The sequence below is a fragment of the Physeter macrocephalus genome, chromosome 15 (assembly GCF_002837175.3).
Source record: "Physeter macrocephalus isolate SW-GA chromosome 15, ASM283717v5, whole genome shotgun sequence".
Classification (NCBI taxonomy): Eukaryota; Metazoa; Chordata; class Mammalia; order Artiodactyla; family Physeteridae; genus Physeter; species Physeter macrocephalus.
Genome location: NC_041228.1, coordinates 73,309,841 through 73,327,678, shown reverse-complemented (window position 1 = coordinate 73,327,678; position 17,838 = coordinate 73,309,841). Strand labels below are relative to the sequence as shown.

The following is a 17,838-nucleotide window of genomic DNA, read 5'->3' as shown; positions in this document are numbered from 1 at the left end:
GAGAGAGAGAGAGAGAGAGAGAGAGAGAGAGAGACAGAGAGAGAGAGACAGAGACAGAGACAGAGAGAGAGAGAGAGAGAGAGAGAGAGAGTGTGTGTGTGTGTGTGTGTGTGTGTGTGTAAATGAATGTGTTTCGGTTTGCTTTGGTTCTGTAACTAACATAGTGATAACCTCTGGCAGTTTGAGTTAGTTTTGTAATTTCCTCTAACTTTCCATATCAGTGAAAAGATATTGGTCAGGTAAGTAGCTGTCTTTTAAAAAATTGTTTAGGGAGTTTTAAACTAAAGTATTTTTAATGATTTTGAATTTAATTCTTATGCCCACAGGTGTTTTTTTTTTTTTTCTTTCCCTGAATTGCTTTTGCTTAAACTAAGACCTTTGTGCAGTAGTATTTGGACAATATTAAGAAGACTGTCCCACAAGTCAAGAGAATTCTGTTGTTCTTTCACAAACACTGCTGTTTTTTACAAGTCTGTTTGCATTAACGCAGACTCAAATGGACTTTATGAAATACTAGTGGTGGTTTTTTTTTCCTTCTGCATTTCGGTTATAGAAAAACGCTAATCAATGCAAATGAACATCCGTGCATCCTTTCTAATTGGCTGGTGCTGGACTGTCACGGGTCAGACAGCTAATATCAGTAAACACACAGGTCCATGTTTCTCAGTGTCTCTTCTGTATCACAGCAACACAGGAAGTGACGCTGACTGCTTGTTGGTTGTGTTTCTTCCTGTAGCACACGCGTAAAGGGCTTAAAGTTCTTGAGTTTCATGATCAATTTGTTTAAACTTTAGTAAATGCCATGTCTTTTTAATTTTTCTTTTCTTTTAACAAACTGAAAATTGTGCCACAAAGTACTACAACAGTGAGATTGTGGTAACACATTTAAATGTGCTCTTCAGCATACCTGTTTTAACTGTATGAAACTTTTCTAAAACAATCCAAGTTTAACAAGTTGACCTGTTATTGTAGTGTTAATTCAAAAGTTTTGAGCTTTAAATGCAATTGGTTTAAATGCAGTTCTTATATTTTATTTTGATTCCCCCACATGTTTCAAATAACAATAGTTTAACAGACCATAAAGCAGCCTATTATGTGATAAATAATTTTATTTTATGTTGAGAAATTGGAAAAGGAACCTTGATATCCAAAGTAAATGAACTTCAGATCAATTATTATTTAGAAGACAGAGAAGCCATATAACATTTAAAAATTTCAGAAAGTTGAGTTCTAATTGTATTTTGGGATTTCTTTTACTCTTATGAAGTGACCTTGTATCCACTATTACTAACCCTATCACTGTTGCATAGATTTATAACACAAAGTTGATATGAGGAGAAACTTTCGTTATAAACATTATATTCACCAATATGTACATTTCTATTAGGGAAATAAACAGAAGTCTCTGTTTTATTGCACTGGAACATTTCTTTAATATCAGAGTGGGATTTAGTGTAAAGTGGATTTGTCTTAGATTCTGTCCAAGGATGTTTAGTTACTTGTGCTGGAAGAATACTAGGGCAGTGTGGCCCCAACCATGGAAACCTGGTAAAACATCACAGATGTGTCATTAGTAGCACGTTCTCCTCACAGTAATGACAGAAAGATGAAACTGTAGATTCATCCATTTCCATTTAGCTAAATTGATATATCAAAAGAAATACAGATACTATACTAAATTTCACCAAATTAAAATGTTGTTCCTGATAATAGGCTTTTATATCTTAAAGAAACTGACAGCCAGAAGCGGGCGAGGCTAAAGTAAGCAGAAGAGGCGGAGCTATTCCAGATCAGCTTTGGGAAAAGAGGAGGGAAGCCGTGTGACGTAGCCCGGCTTCGGAGCCTCATTGCTTTCTGATTTTCCCTTGGAAAGGTGGAGCTAGTTAGTGATGACTGTAATCCTACTAATTGCATTTGGCATTAACATGTCCCTTTAAATGCACTGTTTTAAGTGCTTTCAGTGAATTCTCTTAGGAGACCTTCACAGTATACTGATGAGGCAGCTACTATCATTACCCCTAGTCTACAGACCAGGAAACTGAGGTCCCTAAAGGAACTCGTCCAGGGTCACGCAGTGAGAGCCTCGCCTCATTCTAACGTGGGCACTCAGCTCCTGAACCCCCGAGGTCAAACTGCCCCTGGTAACGTGGGGCAGGATGGACGGTGGCAGGACCCCCGCTGGCCTGGGTGTCACCTCCACATGGAACTGGTTATTCTGTGCGGGGCTGGAGAGGAGAGAGGGGTCAGAGGTGGAGCCTTTGGCCCACATCACCGCTGCCTCTCGTCTGAGCCGCTAGGAAGTCTGTTAATAAGATGTCCCCCCCTGCCCCCCCCCCAAATACCTCCCGGCAGAGGGGTACATGTGCCTCTGCAGCCCTGGCTGTAGGGCTGAGTTCACAGCCTCGAATGACCCATCTGATGGTCCTGTTATACACAGTTGTAATGTGAGCTGTCTCACATCCCCTTTGAGAACAGGGGGAGCACAAACTTAATACAGTAAAAGTGAGTGGATCCCATTCTTTGAGACATGGCACGGGGGCTTGTTGGTCCTGACCTGTGCCCCGTAGGTCGCATGCCCGTCCCTCCTGAGGCCTGCACGGCAGGGGAATTTGCCTCTGTCTGCCAAACTGTCCCAACTTTAAAATTCGAAAGGCTCTTCAGAAGGGTTTATTTCATAATTCTTAGAGAACGGTTTGTATCAGTGTTACTTTTCTCAGTATTCTTTTTATTTCTTCCTTGTGCTTTGCCAGCTCACCCATGAGTTGTAATTGAACAGGGATTTAAAATGTACACGTGTCATTTTAGAGTTATCTGAGATGTTATCATGTACACATATTAATGAGAAGGTTATTTCTGTCTGTTTTTAATTAACTGACAAAACTATTTCTATATCAAAAAGGTCAAACCATCTAGAATTGTTTTGAACAAAAAGTACAAAATCCTTTTTTCTGCTCCATTCATTTCAGTCCCCAGAATTAATAGCTCTTAACAGTTTGTTGTGTCTTTTCAGATTTTTTTCTGTTATTGAAAACATACCCGTATACATTCATTTTTTAGCAAATATTCACTGAGTGTAGGGAGGTAAACAGGATTTACAGTATGTTTCTCTGGAGGAGTTTATATATTGATCACCCACACGTACAAATAGATACACAAGGTATTTTTTGTAATCTTAGAATTATAAGCTAGCTATTGTTACTTGACTTGCTTTTCATTTTACTTAACCATTTATCTGCTAGATGTTACCCAGATGCATCATGTAGTTTACTAGACGTGCTCTTGCTGGGAAGGGGGGTGGGCGTGTTTTACGTTTTGACCACACTGTCCTGCAAAGGTGTACTGCATTCTCTTTTGACCACTGGGTGGGAGAGGGCCCATTTTGGCAATAATCCTATTAATACTAGGTATTAACAGTCCTCCACATTTTCATCAGTGTAGTAAAAAAATTTTTAAATTACTTTTCATAGTCACTCATTATAAATTCTGCCGTTCCAGTCCTTCAGCTCTTTAAAAATGTTCAGACTGTCTCTTTTAGGACCAAGATGAAAATATAAACTTTCTCTTTAAATGGGTCTCTGAGGTCGTTTTGGAACCTTGGATACTAATGTAACAATAATGTTACATGTAACAATAGTTATCTAGAACTTTATTATTCACAAATTATCTTCTCATGCCTTCACTTTTTTTGACTTTTTCTCGTGGGGAAAATTTTTAAAACATACAAAAATAGAATAGTATAACAAACCCCTACGTATCCATCACCCAGCTTCAGTATTGCCTTCACGTTTGAGCAACTCACCGGCTGAATGAGGAGGAAGATGTGTTGTTACTTCCATTTCCCAGTTAAAGGTCACATACCCAAGAGTGGCAGGGCCATCGCTGTCCGAGGCGCCTGGCTTCAGATTTCCCCCGTTTCCATTATGTTTGTTGCCACTGTGATACCTTCTGTGATTTACAGGGTTAAAGCCACCAGCTTTTCTTCACGATTATTATTATTTTATAAATGTACCGTGCCATTCTGAGAAGTGGGAGAGCAGCAGCTTTCTAAACCCAGTCTGTCGGGTTTTCGTTTTAGAAGAGACGGTCCAGCAGGCAGGTGAAGAGAAAGCGGTACACCGAGGACTTGGAGTTCAAGATCTCCGACGAGGAGGCCGGTGACGCAGACGCTGCTGGGAGAGACTCCCCCTCCACAACCTCGCAGTCGGAGCCGCAGGTGAGTGGGTGCGCAGTTCTCGCCTGCATTTCAAAAGGTGGGCTGGACATTTTATAGCTGGAATCTGAGACGTTGAGTAGAAGCGTCGGACTTTGAGCTGGGAACATTTCGTCTCGTGTTGGCGAACACGCTATGGGAAATTAGTCGTTTAGGAGTCTTTTAAAAAGCCCCGTTCACTGAGATTTATTTTTGTACAAGCCTGTGATATGTAATTTGACACAATTTTGGAGAATTAATGGTCTTTGTTGAGGATGAGGCAGAGCTAGGATGCAAGGAGGCTGAATTTACCTCCGAGAGTTCAGTGCTGTAGCTTCTGGGACTTTAATAAACCACTCAGGCTTGTCTCCTGCTGCTTGGCACTGTAAGAGCCCCTTTATGAAATTACTGCCTTGTAGTACCCAGCAGGGCCTTCTTTATTCTCTGTGCCATGTAAGTGGTGGCTAAAAGAGTTTGTATAAAATATGGGTAGTAATGGAGGATTGATTATTGTGAAGATCTTTTTTTTTTCCCCCCAAAGCCCTCTTCTTACCGTTACTGTGCTTTAGTTAACAAACTGGTAACCCATTGAAAAATATATTAAATACAGTTTTGTATTTTATTTGGTAATTTGCACTCTGTTGTTATATAGCATTTTATGTGACCTCCATAGATAAAAAGCTGCCTACAGTAACAGAATGATGAGTATATTAACCCCATGGGTCCAGACGAGGAAAAGTTATGTTTTTGCCATCACGCAGAGATCATTTTCTCTTGGCAGCTGGAATTTCTGAACGCTCCTTGGCTTTAGGGACCCATGCTAGCCCACGCAATTAAACCACATAATCATGAAGTAATAAACACAGCTCTTCCTTTTGCCTTTTCCGCAAGCGAGATTTTTGTTCTTTTCAGTCATATTTCCCACTGGTGATCGTACCCAGTGATTTAAAGGGTATGAATTTAAAGGGTATGGAAGGAGGTGCAAAAGGGAATGATTTCTCGCTTTTACAGCTTAGAATGAAATACTGTCTGTTTAGATTCATTCATTCCACTTTATGTTTTAGGAATCTGTTGATGCAGACGGTCCAGTGGTAGAAAAAATTATGAGTAGTCGTTCAGTAAAAAAACAGGTAAGCGCCATGTGGAGTTATCAAAACCTGTGGTGTGTGTGTGACTCTTAAATTATTTTTTGCTGTATAATTTCCTTTAAAATTTTCACTGTTGAAAAATGAAACTTCTGGTGATGTTTCTAATCCTGTCTGATTTATTAGTCCAATACCAATCTTTGGGATGTTCAACCTAAAATGAAATTAAAATGTAGCAAACAATCAGTGCTTTATTACCCCATTTAGAGTAGGCAAGAACTCAAACGTCTCAAAAGAAATGTATTAGGACTCCTAGAGTTGTAGGCTGCCTTTTTCATAAATATTATTTACGAAAAATCATGACCATGCATCTATCTCTCGTCTCTCTTAGGAAGGTCCCTACCCCAGCCCCCCACCCCCCGGAAGATCTCTTTATCATGTTAGCAAGTAGGTGTTTTCTCATACTTTTCATATGCAGTTGAAATATTAGTATTCTTTTGTTAGTGCAGAAGTGAAATACAGAGCTATTTTCAGTGTAATTTTTGAAGATAATATGACTTATCCTTCCAAATTATTCGGAATTCATGTTGATCCGCAAAGGTGAGCCCTAAGTACCTGTCACTAGCCCGGTGCCCATGTCACTGAGGGGCACATACACTCTGTGACAACGAATTCCGGGAACACTGCATCTTCTTTTACTGATGGAGACTCCCCATTTCATCCCACCCATTTCCCTTCTTGCCCAGTTTGAGAAAACACTTTAGTCTGAAAAAGTACATAGGCATCCAGATACATTTACATATTCCAGCAAACTGTGTTTGGTGTCTCTAGAAAATGGTCTCCTTTAGACACAGGTGTCTGTCTTCTAGCTTGAATCATTGTCAAAGGCAGAGTTGTTTCTTTTTATTGCTTTCAAGGTGTGTGGAAGACAACAACCTCATTGTTTTGACATGTAAAATAAGCTTTTTTTTAAAAAGACGTAAAGTGTATACAAAGTATAATCTCCAGGGAGAGAGATGAGGAATGGAGGAATTATGGGATTTAAAGTGAGCTTCTGGGTTTATCAAATAGGAAACGTTCACTATTCAAATACTATCTAGAGATCCTTGAAAATGGTATTGCACCAGCCGTAAACTTCTCTTTACCTTTGCTCCAATACTCTCTGCTTTTGTATTGTGTTATTCAAAGTATAGATTTTTATCAGAAGATAAAAAAACTCTGGTTCAAACAAAAATAATCAAGAACAACATGTCAAGATATTTTCATAATGAGTGCAGGGAGTGGGAGTGTATGGGTGTCTATCTGGTAACTCTTTGAACATGAGGATTTACTCTCTGATGAGCATAAAATCTCAACCAAATTTCCCACCCGTTCAAGCAGAAATGAGCACTGTTTAACTAATTGGAAAGGTTGCATTTTTGTCCTTCTAATGACTCTAGAACTGTTAACTTGTGAATTGTAGATATATGGCAAAATTTGAATGCTTGATGTACTTTAAAGAATAATCCCCTTCAGCGAATTGAAGTGGCTTGTTTGAATAAATAGCACGTGGTTTGGATGGGATATAATAATTTTCATTCAACCGATAGTGCTTCAGCAGGCATACCCAGCAGGTTTGGGGGTTGCAAATTATAATTAGCTCTATTATTCAGAGCTGCTTAGACTACGCATGATGTAGGGCATCACGTTTTCTTTCTGTTTTGCCCACCGTAGGGCATTTTTTGTTTTTTCTTTCCAGTCCTTTAAAGATAGGTACCCACAGTTTAGGAGTAGGTATTGCTGCCTTTTACAGATGACCAGCCTCATCTTAACACAGGAGATTAAAAATCACTGTAATTGTACTTGAGGGTAGAGTATTTGTTGAGTAGGTGAATTTTAGGATGGAGAAAATTAATGGGAAATTTCCTCTGGAAGGAGAGATATGCCTTGAGGTATGATTTAAAATAAGAAAGAGGTATGGAGCTCATTGAATTGCTTGTAGATTAGTGGCATTTCATAAAGGGCCATAAAAAACCATTAGAAGGTTGTAAACATTAGCAGGTACTAACTTTTTAAACTGCTCATGTTCTCCAAATAGTTACTTTAGTTATCAGCTTTAGTAATATTGGGGGAAAGTGTAGCAGATAGAAGCAAAAGGAAATTTGAGATTTTCCCCTGGATTCTAGCTATGCCTGCTGGTCTGTTTCCTATTACCATGAATAATGGAAGACATGGCTGTGAGAAGGTGCCTTTGTCTCCCCCTGGCAGCACTATGGAAACTGGTTAAGAGCTCAGCACCATGCTGACACATAGTGGGGACAGTTAATGGGTTTTGCAATCAGCTGACGCCATCACTGTAGCCTGAGAAGCATCAGCCATTATGGTGGAGTCGTGCAAACTCACAGAACTCATCCGGCAGAACCTCCCTAACTCCGCACCTCGTGTTATTATATAGGGATGGCTCAGGCACTTATGTTGTTCTAAACCCAAATTAATGTGCGTGAGACCCAGTGCAAGGGACATAGGTGGTACTTGTATTTGAATTTCGAGGTAGATTTAAGAATGGACTTTTGGATTGTATAAAGGTTAATTTTCTTCTTTTCCACATTTAGTCATCGTGTAGCCCCTTCTGCTTTGAGCCATCTGTCTTTGGGGGAAAACAGTTCAAATCCTTTTTGTACCAGAAGGTCAAAAGTAGTTTTGAAAGTGGATTCTGTATTATTATGTCCTATTTTTGTCTAAATGAACTATGATTTGGTATCTCTGGTAGAGTATCCAGCAGGTTGGGCCAGAAGTAGGAATGGATTCATACCTTTGCTTTATTGTTACCTTTATCAAGGCACTTTTCCATTCTTTTGTGCATTATTTAACAAAATTTCTGCCTTTTCACTCTACAGTTTAGCTTTGTTTCCCCAGTGTGACTGCTTAATTTAGTAATAGGGTGCTTGGGAAAGGTCATTCATTCTTTCAGGCCAACAGGATTATCGTTTGCTGAACGGCTGTTTTAGAATCCAGGTGACCAGAATAGTTGATTTAGTGCCTGGTCAAGGTTTCTGTTTCATGTGAACAGTGGAACAAGTGTGGCTCAATATGTTTGGAGCTTTCCATTTCATGTGAATAGTAAGGATTTTGACAGACTGCTTTAGGAGTCTAATGAATGAAAAGATACACACATTTCTCAAAACTAGTCTATCGAGCACATAAAATTACTTCAGAGGACTCTCAAATTTAACGGTAACTGTCCTAGAAATAAATTTGAGTGGGGTTTGTGTGTGTGTGTGTGTGTGTGTGTGTATGTGTGTGTGTGTGTGTGTGTGCGCGTGTATGCGCGCGCCTACAGAAATAGTGCCTTGACTCAGTTATGCATTGGATATGCCCATTATGGAAAGACTTCTGAACACCGGGGCATGGGAGGTAGAGGCTGGGGCTGTTTTCAACTGTCAAGAGAGTCTGGTCAAACTGACTGCCGTTTAGTGCGTAATTAAAATGATGCTCCTGAGAGCTTATGGATTCACACACTTTTGTTAATTGTTTTGCTCTGAGTAAAGCCGAAGAGGCCAGCGTGATAATACTTATATGAAATGAAGGGCAAAACAGCTCTATTACAGCTCTCTACTCACAGCTCTGGGAGCAAGAAGATGATCCAGTATGTGTGGTCAGTTAAACAAAGCACAGGGTTCTAATTTGGGACATCCAAGAGAAATAGGTCCTGGGACAATTCTGCACGAGCTCCAGGTGCTACTAAATGAGGTCTCGGAACCTGATCACCTCCTCCCAGACAGCCTGAGACCCTCTTGTTGAGATCTCCACAGCACACCCCCAGGGGTATAGCTGATCGTGATGAGAAAATGGGTGCTCACGAGAGTCAGGGACAGACAGTTGATGGCGTTAAGAGTCGGAACTTTCTGGAGCAGAATCGAGACAGAATGAAAACCGCCTCTTTGTTCAAGAGTTGATCTGTGTGCTTTGAGGCCCACTTAGAAGTTACAGACAGTGAGGCCACTTAGAACGAGATGGAAAGGGGACAGTACAGGAGGAAAGATCCGGAAGAAGGAAATCAGGAGATAACAGAACATAGAAAGGATAAAGCGTGTCTTTTTACTACCTCAAAGATAAGTAATTTTGAAAAACTCTTTCAGAACTGAAAGAAATATAGTTAACATCAAAAAAGTAAAAACAGTAGACCAGACGTTTGAATTCCACTCGAGGTTTGAATTTCATGATATGCTATGAGAAGCATCACAAGATCTAGGCTCACCCTGGTTCCCCATTCTTCTTGGCTGACCACAGTCTTATCTTTGCCTTTCTACTGTGATCTCCAGTTCTATACAAAGATAATGTGTCTTGAAATGGTTGCTGAAATGTGCGAGTGGAACGGGGCAATGTTAAGGGCTAGAAAAATGTAAGGTGAGTTTGGGATGGATTGTTACTTGAATCGACCAGAATTTACCTATACAGTAATTGCAGGTTTATGTCCCTGGCTCTTGAGGGCACCCAGCAAACATTTCTTTTCATTTTGGACACCTGAAAGTCTGGGACATGCCACAACACTGTAAATCAACTATACTCCAATAAAAAATAATTTAAAAAAAGAAAATCTGGGGATACAGATGGTTTTCTGAACACGTTGATTTAAGTAGCTGCTTTAGGGTGATGACCATTTATAGAGCCATTAGGGCAGGATCAGATATTAATGGGTTTCGACCCCACTCCTCAATATCCTGTCTTCTTACTGGTGATCTCTAGGCAGATGGAAAAACTGCTTAAAATTTAGGTTTAACTGATATGTGTGAGAGTTTTGAAGAAAAGGTTTAAGTTCACGGTCTTTGACAGTCGTTCGAAGATTGCGGATTGAGGGTGACCCTCGTCTCTTTGAACAGATCTGGTGCCAGTCTGTCACCCAGTAGGAAGTCTCTGCTCCTTTGTTTGCCCTCTGCTGTGTTCTGACTTGCCTTAATTTTCTTTGCGGCACCTCTGAGGCAGTTTAGCAGCCAAATGTGGCCCTCAAGGCAGGTACTCTTGTAAGAGTGTAAAAGCAAATCTCTAAACATCTGTAAGTGGTGTTTATTTTTTACATCCCTGATTTATCTGATCAAATGTTCCAGAAGAAAATGACATATTATGACTTGCTTAACAGCCTACAACCAAGAGGAAAAGCAATATTGAAAGAGATGCTTAGAATATTATATGTGCAGTGTCTTCTGCAGACATTTCCATAGGCAGGATCAGGGGAGATGTTCGAGATAATCTCGCCACTGCACCCTTGATTTGGCTGATGGGTCACGATTTTAACCTCACCTCCGTGTAGTATTTGGAGTGTTAATCTTATTTGGCTGCTATGTGTCTGTGACATCTTGTCTGAGAGATTTTAATTGTGCCATTGAGTCAAACTGAAACTGTGAATAGTGATGCACTGAAATTACAGCCTCGGAACAAGGTGTAGTTTTATATGGTTTCTTGTTTAGCGTTATTAACTATATGGAGGAATAAATGTCTTTTAAATATTTTAAAACATTACAAAACCCACCATGTAAAGTTGCCATGAGGCGGCCAAAAATAATCCATATGGCATTCAGGAGAGCAGTGGCTAATTGGCTGCTGCCTGAGAAAATGGTACGCTTGGCGTCTACTTAGCACTGTGGGTTTGGCAGAGAGCCACATTTGGGGTCAGGCTGTTGTGAATGAAGCTGCATGTGCTAGGGACGGGCTGAAGCCATGCACGTCTGAGGAGCCGGAGCCCGTCGGGTAGCGCGCAAAGTCCGCCCTCATCCCTCTGGCCTTCCAGCAGCTCACCACGTGCTCATCCTTCCAGGGGCGCCCTGTGCCGCTTCTGCGATGCCTGTTTGTGCCCACACGGGAGTAAATCATTACTTTGGAACATTCTAGTAGATGGTTTCAAGTACATGCCTGAAATTTTCCTCTGTTGCAGAAGGAATCTGGAGAAGAGGTAGAAGTTGAGGAGTTCTACGTGAAATACAAAAACTTGTAAGTACATTGTGATTTTTTTTTTTTCCGTGGAGGAATATATTTTCAATCTATCAAATTTTAAAAGGTAATCAGGAAAATTTTTTTTAAAAAACTGGCAACGGGGAAATTTTGGTGTGGTTTATTCAGTGCCATTTAGGCCATTGCCTACTAACTTTTCTATCTTTGAGAGTTTATGAGCTTTATTTTTCTGCAAAATGTGTAATTGGTGTACAGGCTGACTAGCTTTTGTGTATAACCAAGAAGTTCTTTTTCGAGGGGATGAAAACACATACAATAACAGAAAAGTGAGGAAAGTATTATAACACCTGCCTGACTCTGAGAATGAATTTTGCTCTGTGGGGCTCCCTGCCGTCATCCTTCATTGGGATGCTTGGCACCCGAGATGAGGACTCTGCTCTGAGGCAGAGGCTCTAGGAAATCGTGACGTCACTCATGTTTTGAAATGCAGTGAGCTATGATTTTGTTGCTCCGTTTTCATTTCTAATTTTTGTCTAGTGAATTTGAATTGCATAACTTTTAAGAAAACTGCATGAAAAAGCACCGTGAGTTGTTCTGATTGTAGATGGAAGCCGGATACTAGGACCAAGCACGCTTCGACGAGGCAGCCTCGTTGGAAGCATCAATAGTCATCCTGCTGAGGAGGACAAACAGCAGTCGCAGAACAAGGACAAAAATATTTATTCATAACATAAAAGTTAAATGTACTTTAAACTTTTTAAATGTACTTTAAGCTTTTTTTTTTTTCTTTTTTCTTTTTTTTTTTTTTTCTTTTTTTTTTGCCGTACACGGGCCTCTCACTGGCGTGGCCTCTCCCGTTGCGGAGCACAGGCTCCGGACGCGCAGGCTCAGCGGCCGTGGCTCACGGGCCCAGCCGCTCTGCGGCACGTGGGATCCTCCCGGACCGGGGCACGAACCCGCGTCCCCTGCGTCGGCAGGCGGACTCTCAACCACTGCGCCACCAGGGAAGCCCACTTTAAGCTTTTTGAGGCAAGGAACTCAAGTACCATATTAATAAACTCTAGGGTTAAAGAGGGGCTTTGGGGAGCTGTCAGAACAGCTTAAGAAAATCTACCCTACCCGCGAAAATAAAAGCATCAGGCCTCGTGGTTTCTATCATTCCCCCCTGTTGCAGTTGGCGCTGTGTTAATTAACGGATGCGTTTCTGACGTTTGCGGGCAAAACCTTTTACCAGGTAAAAAGATGAAGGAGTCTCTTACCAGTGTTATTGTAAGAATTCAGTGAAATGAAAAATGCTCAGTAAACATTAGAAGCTGTCATCTTTTTATACTCAGAGCACGATGAGTTTACACATGTGCAAGGTATGCACATGGCATGGTTTCAGATAGTCTTATAAGGAGAGTGGAAAGACCAGATAAGGAGGAGAAAACGAAGTAAGCCAGAGAGACAGAGAGTTCTCTGGCCGGTTGATCAAATCACACTCAAAGCACAGAAGTTTGAGTATCGATTGCCAGGACGTGGCACCACGAGACAGGCACCCGTCCCGGTCAGCGTGCGGCTGTGGGAGGTGAGGCGCTTGGTCTGTGGGAACCATCTCATGTCGCCTGCGCACAGCCCCAGAGCCGGGCCCGGGCTCCCTGCCCGGGTGCCACCGCCGCCAGCCAGGGGAGGCGAGCCACCTGTCTGCCATCGGTCACGTGAGATGAGGCAAAGCCGTGCTCAGAAGTAGCTTTCCTCTCTGATGTTATCGAGATCTAAGGGAAGTTAACGTTTCCATAAAATTAAAAGTTTTTCTTAACTTTCATTTGACATGATTTGAGATTTACAGAAAAATTGCAAAAACAGTGCAAAGAATTCCTGTTTTTCTTCTTATAATTAAAAAGTATCTTGTGGAAAGATGCTTTGAGACTGTTAAACATGACAGTCGCTAAGTGGTGATTTAACAATTCCATTGTTCCTTCTGAATTTACTGGTAGGGCTTCTGCTGTAAGGAAGAGCTTTACCTTCTTACCTATCTGCTCATTTATAGCTGTGTGGACTTGTGGAGTCTTCTTTTATTCAGTGCGTCATAATTCCTTACCGTCCTACCGTTATTTACTTTGCTCACATTATCCCAGATCTGGCCGGTGGGAGCCCCTGCAAGCTGTCTCCTCCCTTCCTTTTGCCTTGTCTCCATCCTTCTTCGAGCTCTTCCTTACTTTCTGGCACCAGAGGATGTTCCTAACCCATTTGCAACTTCCCTATTTAAGTCCTGGAACTGATCGTTTCTCTAAGGAGCCTTGGTGGTTTTTTTACTGGAGAAGGGCATTTAGAAACCAAGATTTGGGTACTAGGTGTGCTCATTGCTGCTGGGGGGTCATTGCTTCCAGACCTCTCGGGTGGATGGGGCTAGGAAGGGCATTCACCTGCATGTGTATATATGATATGTATGTATGTATGACATATATACCTACATATGTTCCACACACATATATGTTTATTATATATACACACATGCACGTCTATCTACCTACCTACCTACCAACAAGGAAAACCAGTGCCTTTATAGTGATACTTCCAATTTTTTTTTTTTTTTTGCAGTAGGCGGGCCTCTCACTGTTGTGGCCTCTCGCGTTGAGGAGCACAGGCTCCGGACGCGCAGGCTCAGCGGCCATGGCTCACGGGCCCAGCCGCTCCGCGGCATGTGGGATCCTCCCGGACCGGGGCACGAACCCGCGTCCCCTGCATCGGCAGGCGGGCTCTCAACCACTGCGCCACCAGGGAAGCCCGTGATACTTCCAATTTTATTTCAATACCACAGGGTTCATTCTATTCTTTCCCCTTCCAGTATTAATAACTGCATTTTTTCGACTATGAGAAACCTGGCTCCTATTTTCCATAATATATTTTCTTATTTGTTAATCCTAGGATATATAGAAAGTGCTTTCAGAATTACTAGACCCTATTTCTGTGAAAAAGAAGCCCGCTAACTAGCGTTCATTCAGTATTTGTTTAGCGTTCTTTTGTCTTTAGCCTGATGCTGTAGAGGCTAAATGCTTTTTCCAGTATTTCCTCAGGTTGGTTCTCCTCCCCTCCCCGCTTCAGTGCAATGTTATTTGCTACTCAGTTTGGTTCATTAGCTTCTGTTTGTATTCCATTTTAGGCCGCCCCCGCATCCTTGTTGATTTTCTTTTCTTTTCCTTTTTTTTTTTTTTTTTGCTTTTTTCCAAGTTCATGAAATATTAACACGGTTCAGTAGTCAGAACTGTACCCAAAATTATACCCAAAGAAGAAGTGCCATCCTCCCTTCCTTTCCACCTCATTCCTACTTACCTTTTCATTAATCCCAGATTTATTCTTCCTATAAGTTTTGGCATGAATATGCAGATAGATACTATTATTTCCCCTTCTTCCTTAAACACAAAAGAATAGCATGAGTACACATTTGCACTTTGCTTTTTTCACAATACTACATATACTAAGTTATTCAACATCAGTTCATAGAGTCTTCCTCGTTCTTTGTTACAACTGCCTAGTACTCCTTTGCATGGCTGTGTCATAACTTATCCACACAATCTCCTGGGTATGCCGGCATGTAAATGGCTTCTGATATTTTATAGTTACAGATAATGCTGCAATATATATTCTCATGCCTATGTATTTTCGAATTGTTGGAGGCATAGCTTCAGGGTGAATTTTTAGAATTGGGATTGCTAGATCAAAAGGCATACATAAATGTAGTTCTGTTAGACATTGCAAAATTCCCTTCCAGAAGTGTTGTGTCAGTTTGCATTCCTACCAACAATGTAGGAGAGCACCTATTTCCCCACAGCCTTTGCAGTGGTGTGTTTTTTTGTTGTTTTTTTTTACTTTTTGTGGGAAATCGTATTTCAGTGTGGTTTTAATTAGCATTTTCTTTTATTGTGAGTGATTTAGAACATCTTTTCATAAATTTAAAGACCAGTTTTGTATCTTGTTCTGTCAATTATGTGTTCCTATCTCTTGCCCATTTTTCTATTGTGCTTCCCTCAGTTTTTAACAGTTCTTTATATATGTGGGATATTAGTCCTTAATCTGTGTTATATGTTGCAGCTATCTTTTCCCAGTTTCCGTTGTCATTTGGCTTTATTTATTGTTGGTTATAGCATTGTAAGTTTTAAAAAGTGTTTTGTCTTTTTAGATTTATTAATCTTTCCTTTTATAGGATCTGACTTTTGAATCATAGTTAGAAAGCCTTTTCCTACCTCCTGGTTTAAGAGGAATTGGCCATGTTTTCCTCTAGTACTTGAATGGTTTCATTTTCTCTGTTTAGGCTCTTGATCCACTTGGTGTTTACTCTTGTATATGGAGTAAAGCATGACTCCGATTTTTTATTCTTTTCCAAATATTGTCGTTCCAGCACCGTTATTAAAAAGCCCATCTTTGCCCCGGTGATTTGAGATGCAATCTTTATCATGAACTAAAGATACATATTTATTGTATCCATATCTGTTATTTATTCTAATCCTTTGCTCTATCTCTTCACGAGTCAGTAGCACACTATTTTACTTATAGAGGATTTATAGTGTATTTTAATATCTGATTTATCTAGTTTCTCCTAAGATGTTTCCTTTTTAGTGTTTTCCTGGATGTTTTGCATGTTTATTTTTATATATAAATCTAGCATTCACTTGTCTAACTCCATTAAAATGGTTGTTTATATTTTTATTTACATTGCGTTAAATTACAAATTTATGATTTATGATGTTGAGTCATGTTATCTAAAAACAAGGATGTCTTTCCAGTTGGTTCAACTTGATTTTCGTATCTTTTAGGAGGGTTTTAAATACTTCCTTATGCAAGTTTCACACACTTCTTATTTAATATATTACTAAGTATTTTATCTTTGTTGATACCGTAAAAGTGGTTTTCCCTAATGCTGTTTCCTCTAACTGGCTATTATTTGTGTGAATGGAGACATTTGACTTCTGTCTGTTAATTTTATATCCTGCTGCATAACGGAATTATTTTATTTTATTATTTGAATTAGTTTCCTAATTGATTCTCTAGGGTTTTCCAGTTATGCAGTCATGGCATCTGCAAATAAAGATAGTTTTACTTCTTATTTTCCAATTATCACTCCTCTTGTTGTTTTCTCTCATGTAACAGCATTGGCTAATGCCTGGAATATGATATTGAATAGTAGTGGAGATATGGGCACCCTTGCCTTGTTTCTGATCCTAGAGCAAAAGCCTGTGGTTTTTCTCCATTTAGTTAAAGCAGAGTCACTGCCGGAAAGTTTCAGCCCAGTTTACAAGAGGGAGAGCAGGGCTGGACCCAGCTGCTCAAGTGCCTGTGTCTCCCTTGTGGTCACCCTGGCAGTGCTTTATGGCATGTTCACCTCAGCCAAGACAAGGGTGCTGACTGCACACATGCCTTTTTCTGTCCAATAAGTAGAAGCTAGACTAGGTGATTTTTATAATAGTTGGTCTCGGATATAGCAGTATTGCAAATTATTTATTGAAAATTTGGAAATTACAAGTTGAAAGTAGAAAATAGAATACTTGCAATCTTACCACCCAGAATGATCATTACTAACATTTTGATGCATTTTCATCTAGCCTGTTTTCTCTCTCTCTCCCTCCCTCTGTGCGCAGAGTTTCTATCAATTCATATCTGTTCAAGGCATATGTATTTAAAGTCCTTATCTCCCTAGGTCAATTGTAGAAGGACTAAATCAATCCTACCTATGAAAATGCATATTAGACGTTACATAAATACAAATGATGTGATATTTAATGTCAGAAGCCTTTTCCATATCATTAATTATTTTTTGAGAGATTTTATAGTGGCTGCATAATTTCTAAGAGTAGTAGTAGTGGTACCTTGATTGTGAAAGCACCTCGTTTCTTTTTAATGTCATCACCAGAAAGAGAAACAAGAGACAGTCGAGCCCATGGAGGGGGGTGGGGGGTGGCAGAGAGAGGATGATAGTACAGAAGAATATTGAAATACCAAACGAAAGAATGTCAGAGGTACCATAAAACAGTAACTATATACCAGTAACATAAAACAGTAAAACAGTATACCAGTGAGTCTTGGGGATGGACAGGGAAGGGTGGGGAGTATTCAAGTTGAGGTTAGAGAAGACAGAGAATGCTCAGCACAGGCCTGTGGCAGGTCTGAATGGGAGGAGACTAACCAGTGCAAGGAGAGGGTAGACAGTAGGGAGTGAAAAATTCACAAGGGACCCCGAGGGGCATCAGTCCTCTCAGAGCTGGGAGACTGGGAGCTGACCAGGAGCTGGCTGGGGACAAGGGAGCTCCAGAGCTGGTGGTGGCCCTTTGCTGCCCCGCAGTTGTAGAAGGAGGGAGTTAGGTTTACCTTGGCTCTTTGAAGTTCGAATTCTTTTACCTTGACAAAAACCTTTTATTTCTCAATTAATGATAAAAGGCTCAAAACGAATTCATAATTAAGGCCACCCTGTAGTGCTAATTGTTTTGTATTGAAGTGTAATCCATTCACTTATGAAAACGGCTTGTTACTAGGTCGTTTTCTTTTCTTTTTCTTTTAGTGGGAGGTGGGTAAGAACTGCAGGCCCAAGACAGAAGGCAAATTTTAGGCATTATTATTGATTTTCTTTTCTTATTCTCAAACATTAGTAGTTATATTGAACGTGGC

At 40.5% G+C, this 17,838-nt stretch overlaps 1 protein-coding gene across 11 annotated transcripts in view; it reads left to right on the top strand.

Moving 5' to 3' along the window:
* The window catches only part of CHD7 (chromodomain helicase DNA binding protein 7), a 186,926-nt gene that overhangs the window by 119,718 nt on the left and 49,370 nt on the right, over window positions 1–17,838 (top strand). For all 11 annotated transcript variants that reach the window (XM_055091196.1, XM_055091195.1, XM_024127103.3 and 8 more), the window contains 3 exons: window positions 4,076–4,213; window positions 5,254–5,319; window positions 11,183–11,238. In XM_055091196.1, the coding sequence (XP_054947171.1) occupies window positions 4,076–4,213; window positions 5,254–5,319; window positions 11,183–11,238 (260 nt within the window). The remainder of the gene's footprint in view (window positions 1–4,075; window positions 4,214–5,253; window positions 5,320–11,182; window positions 11,239–17,838) is intronic.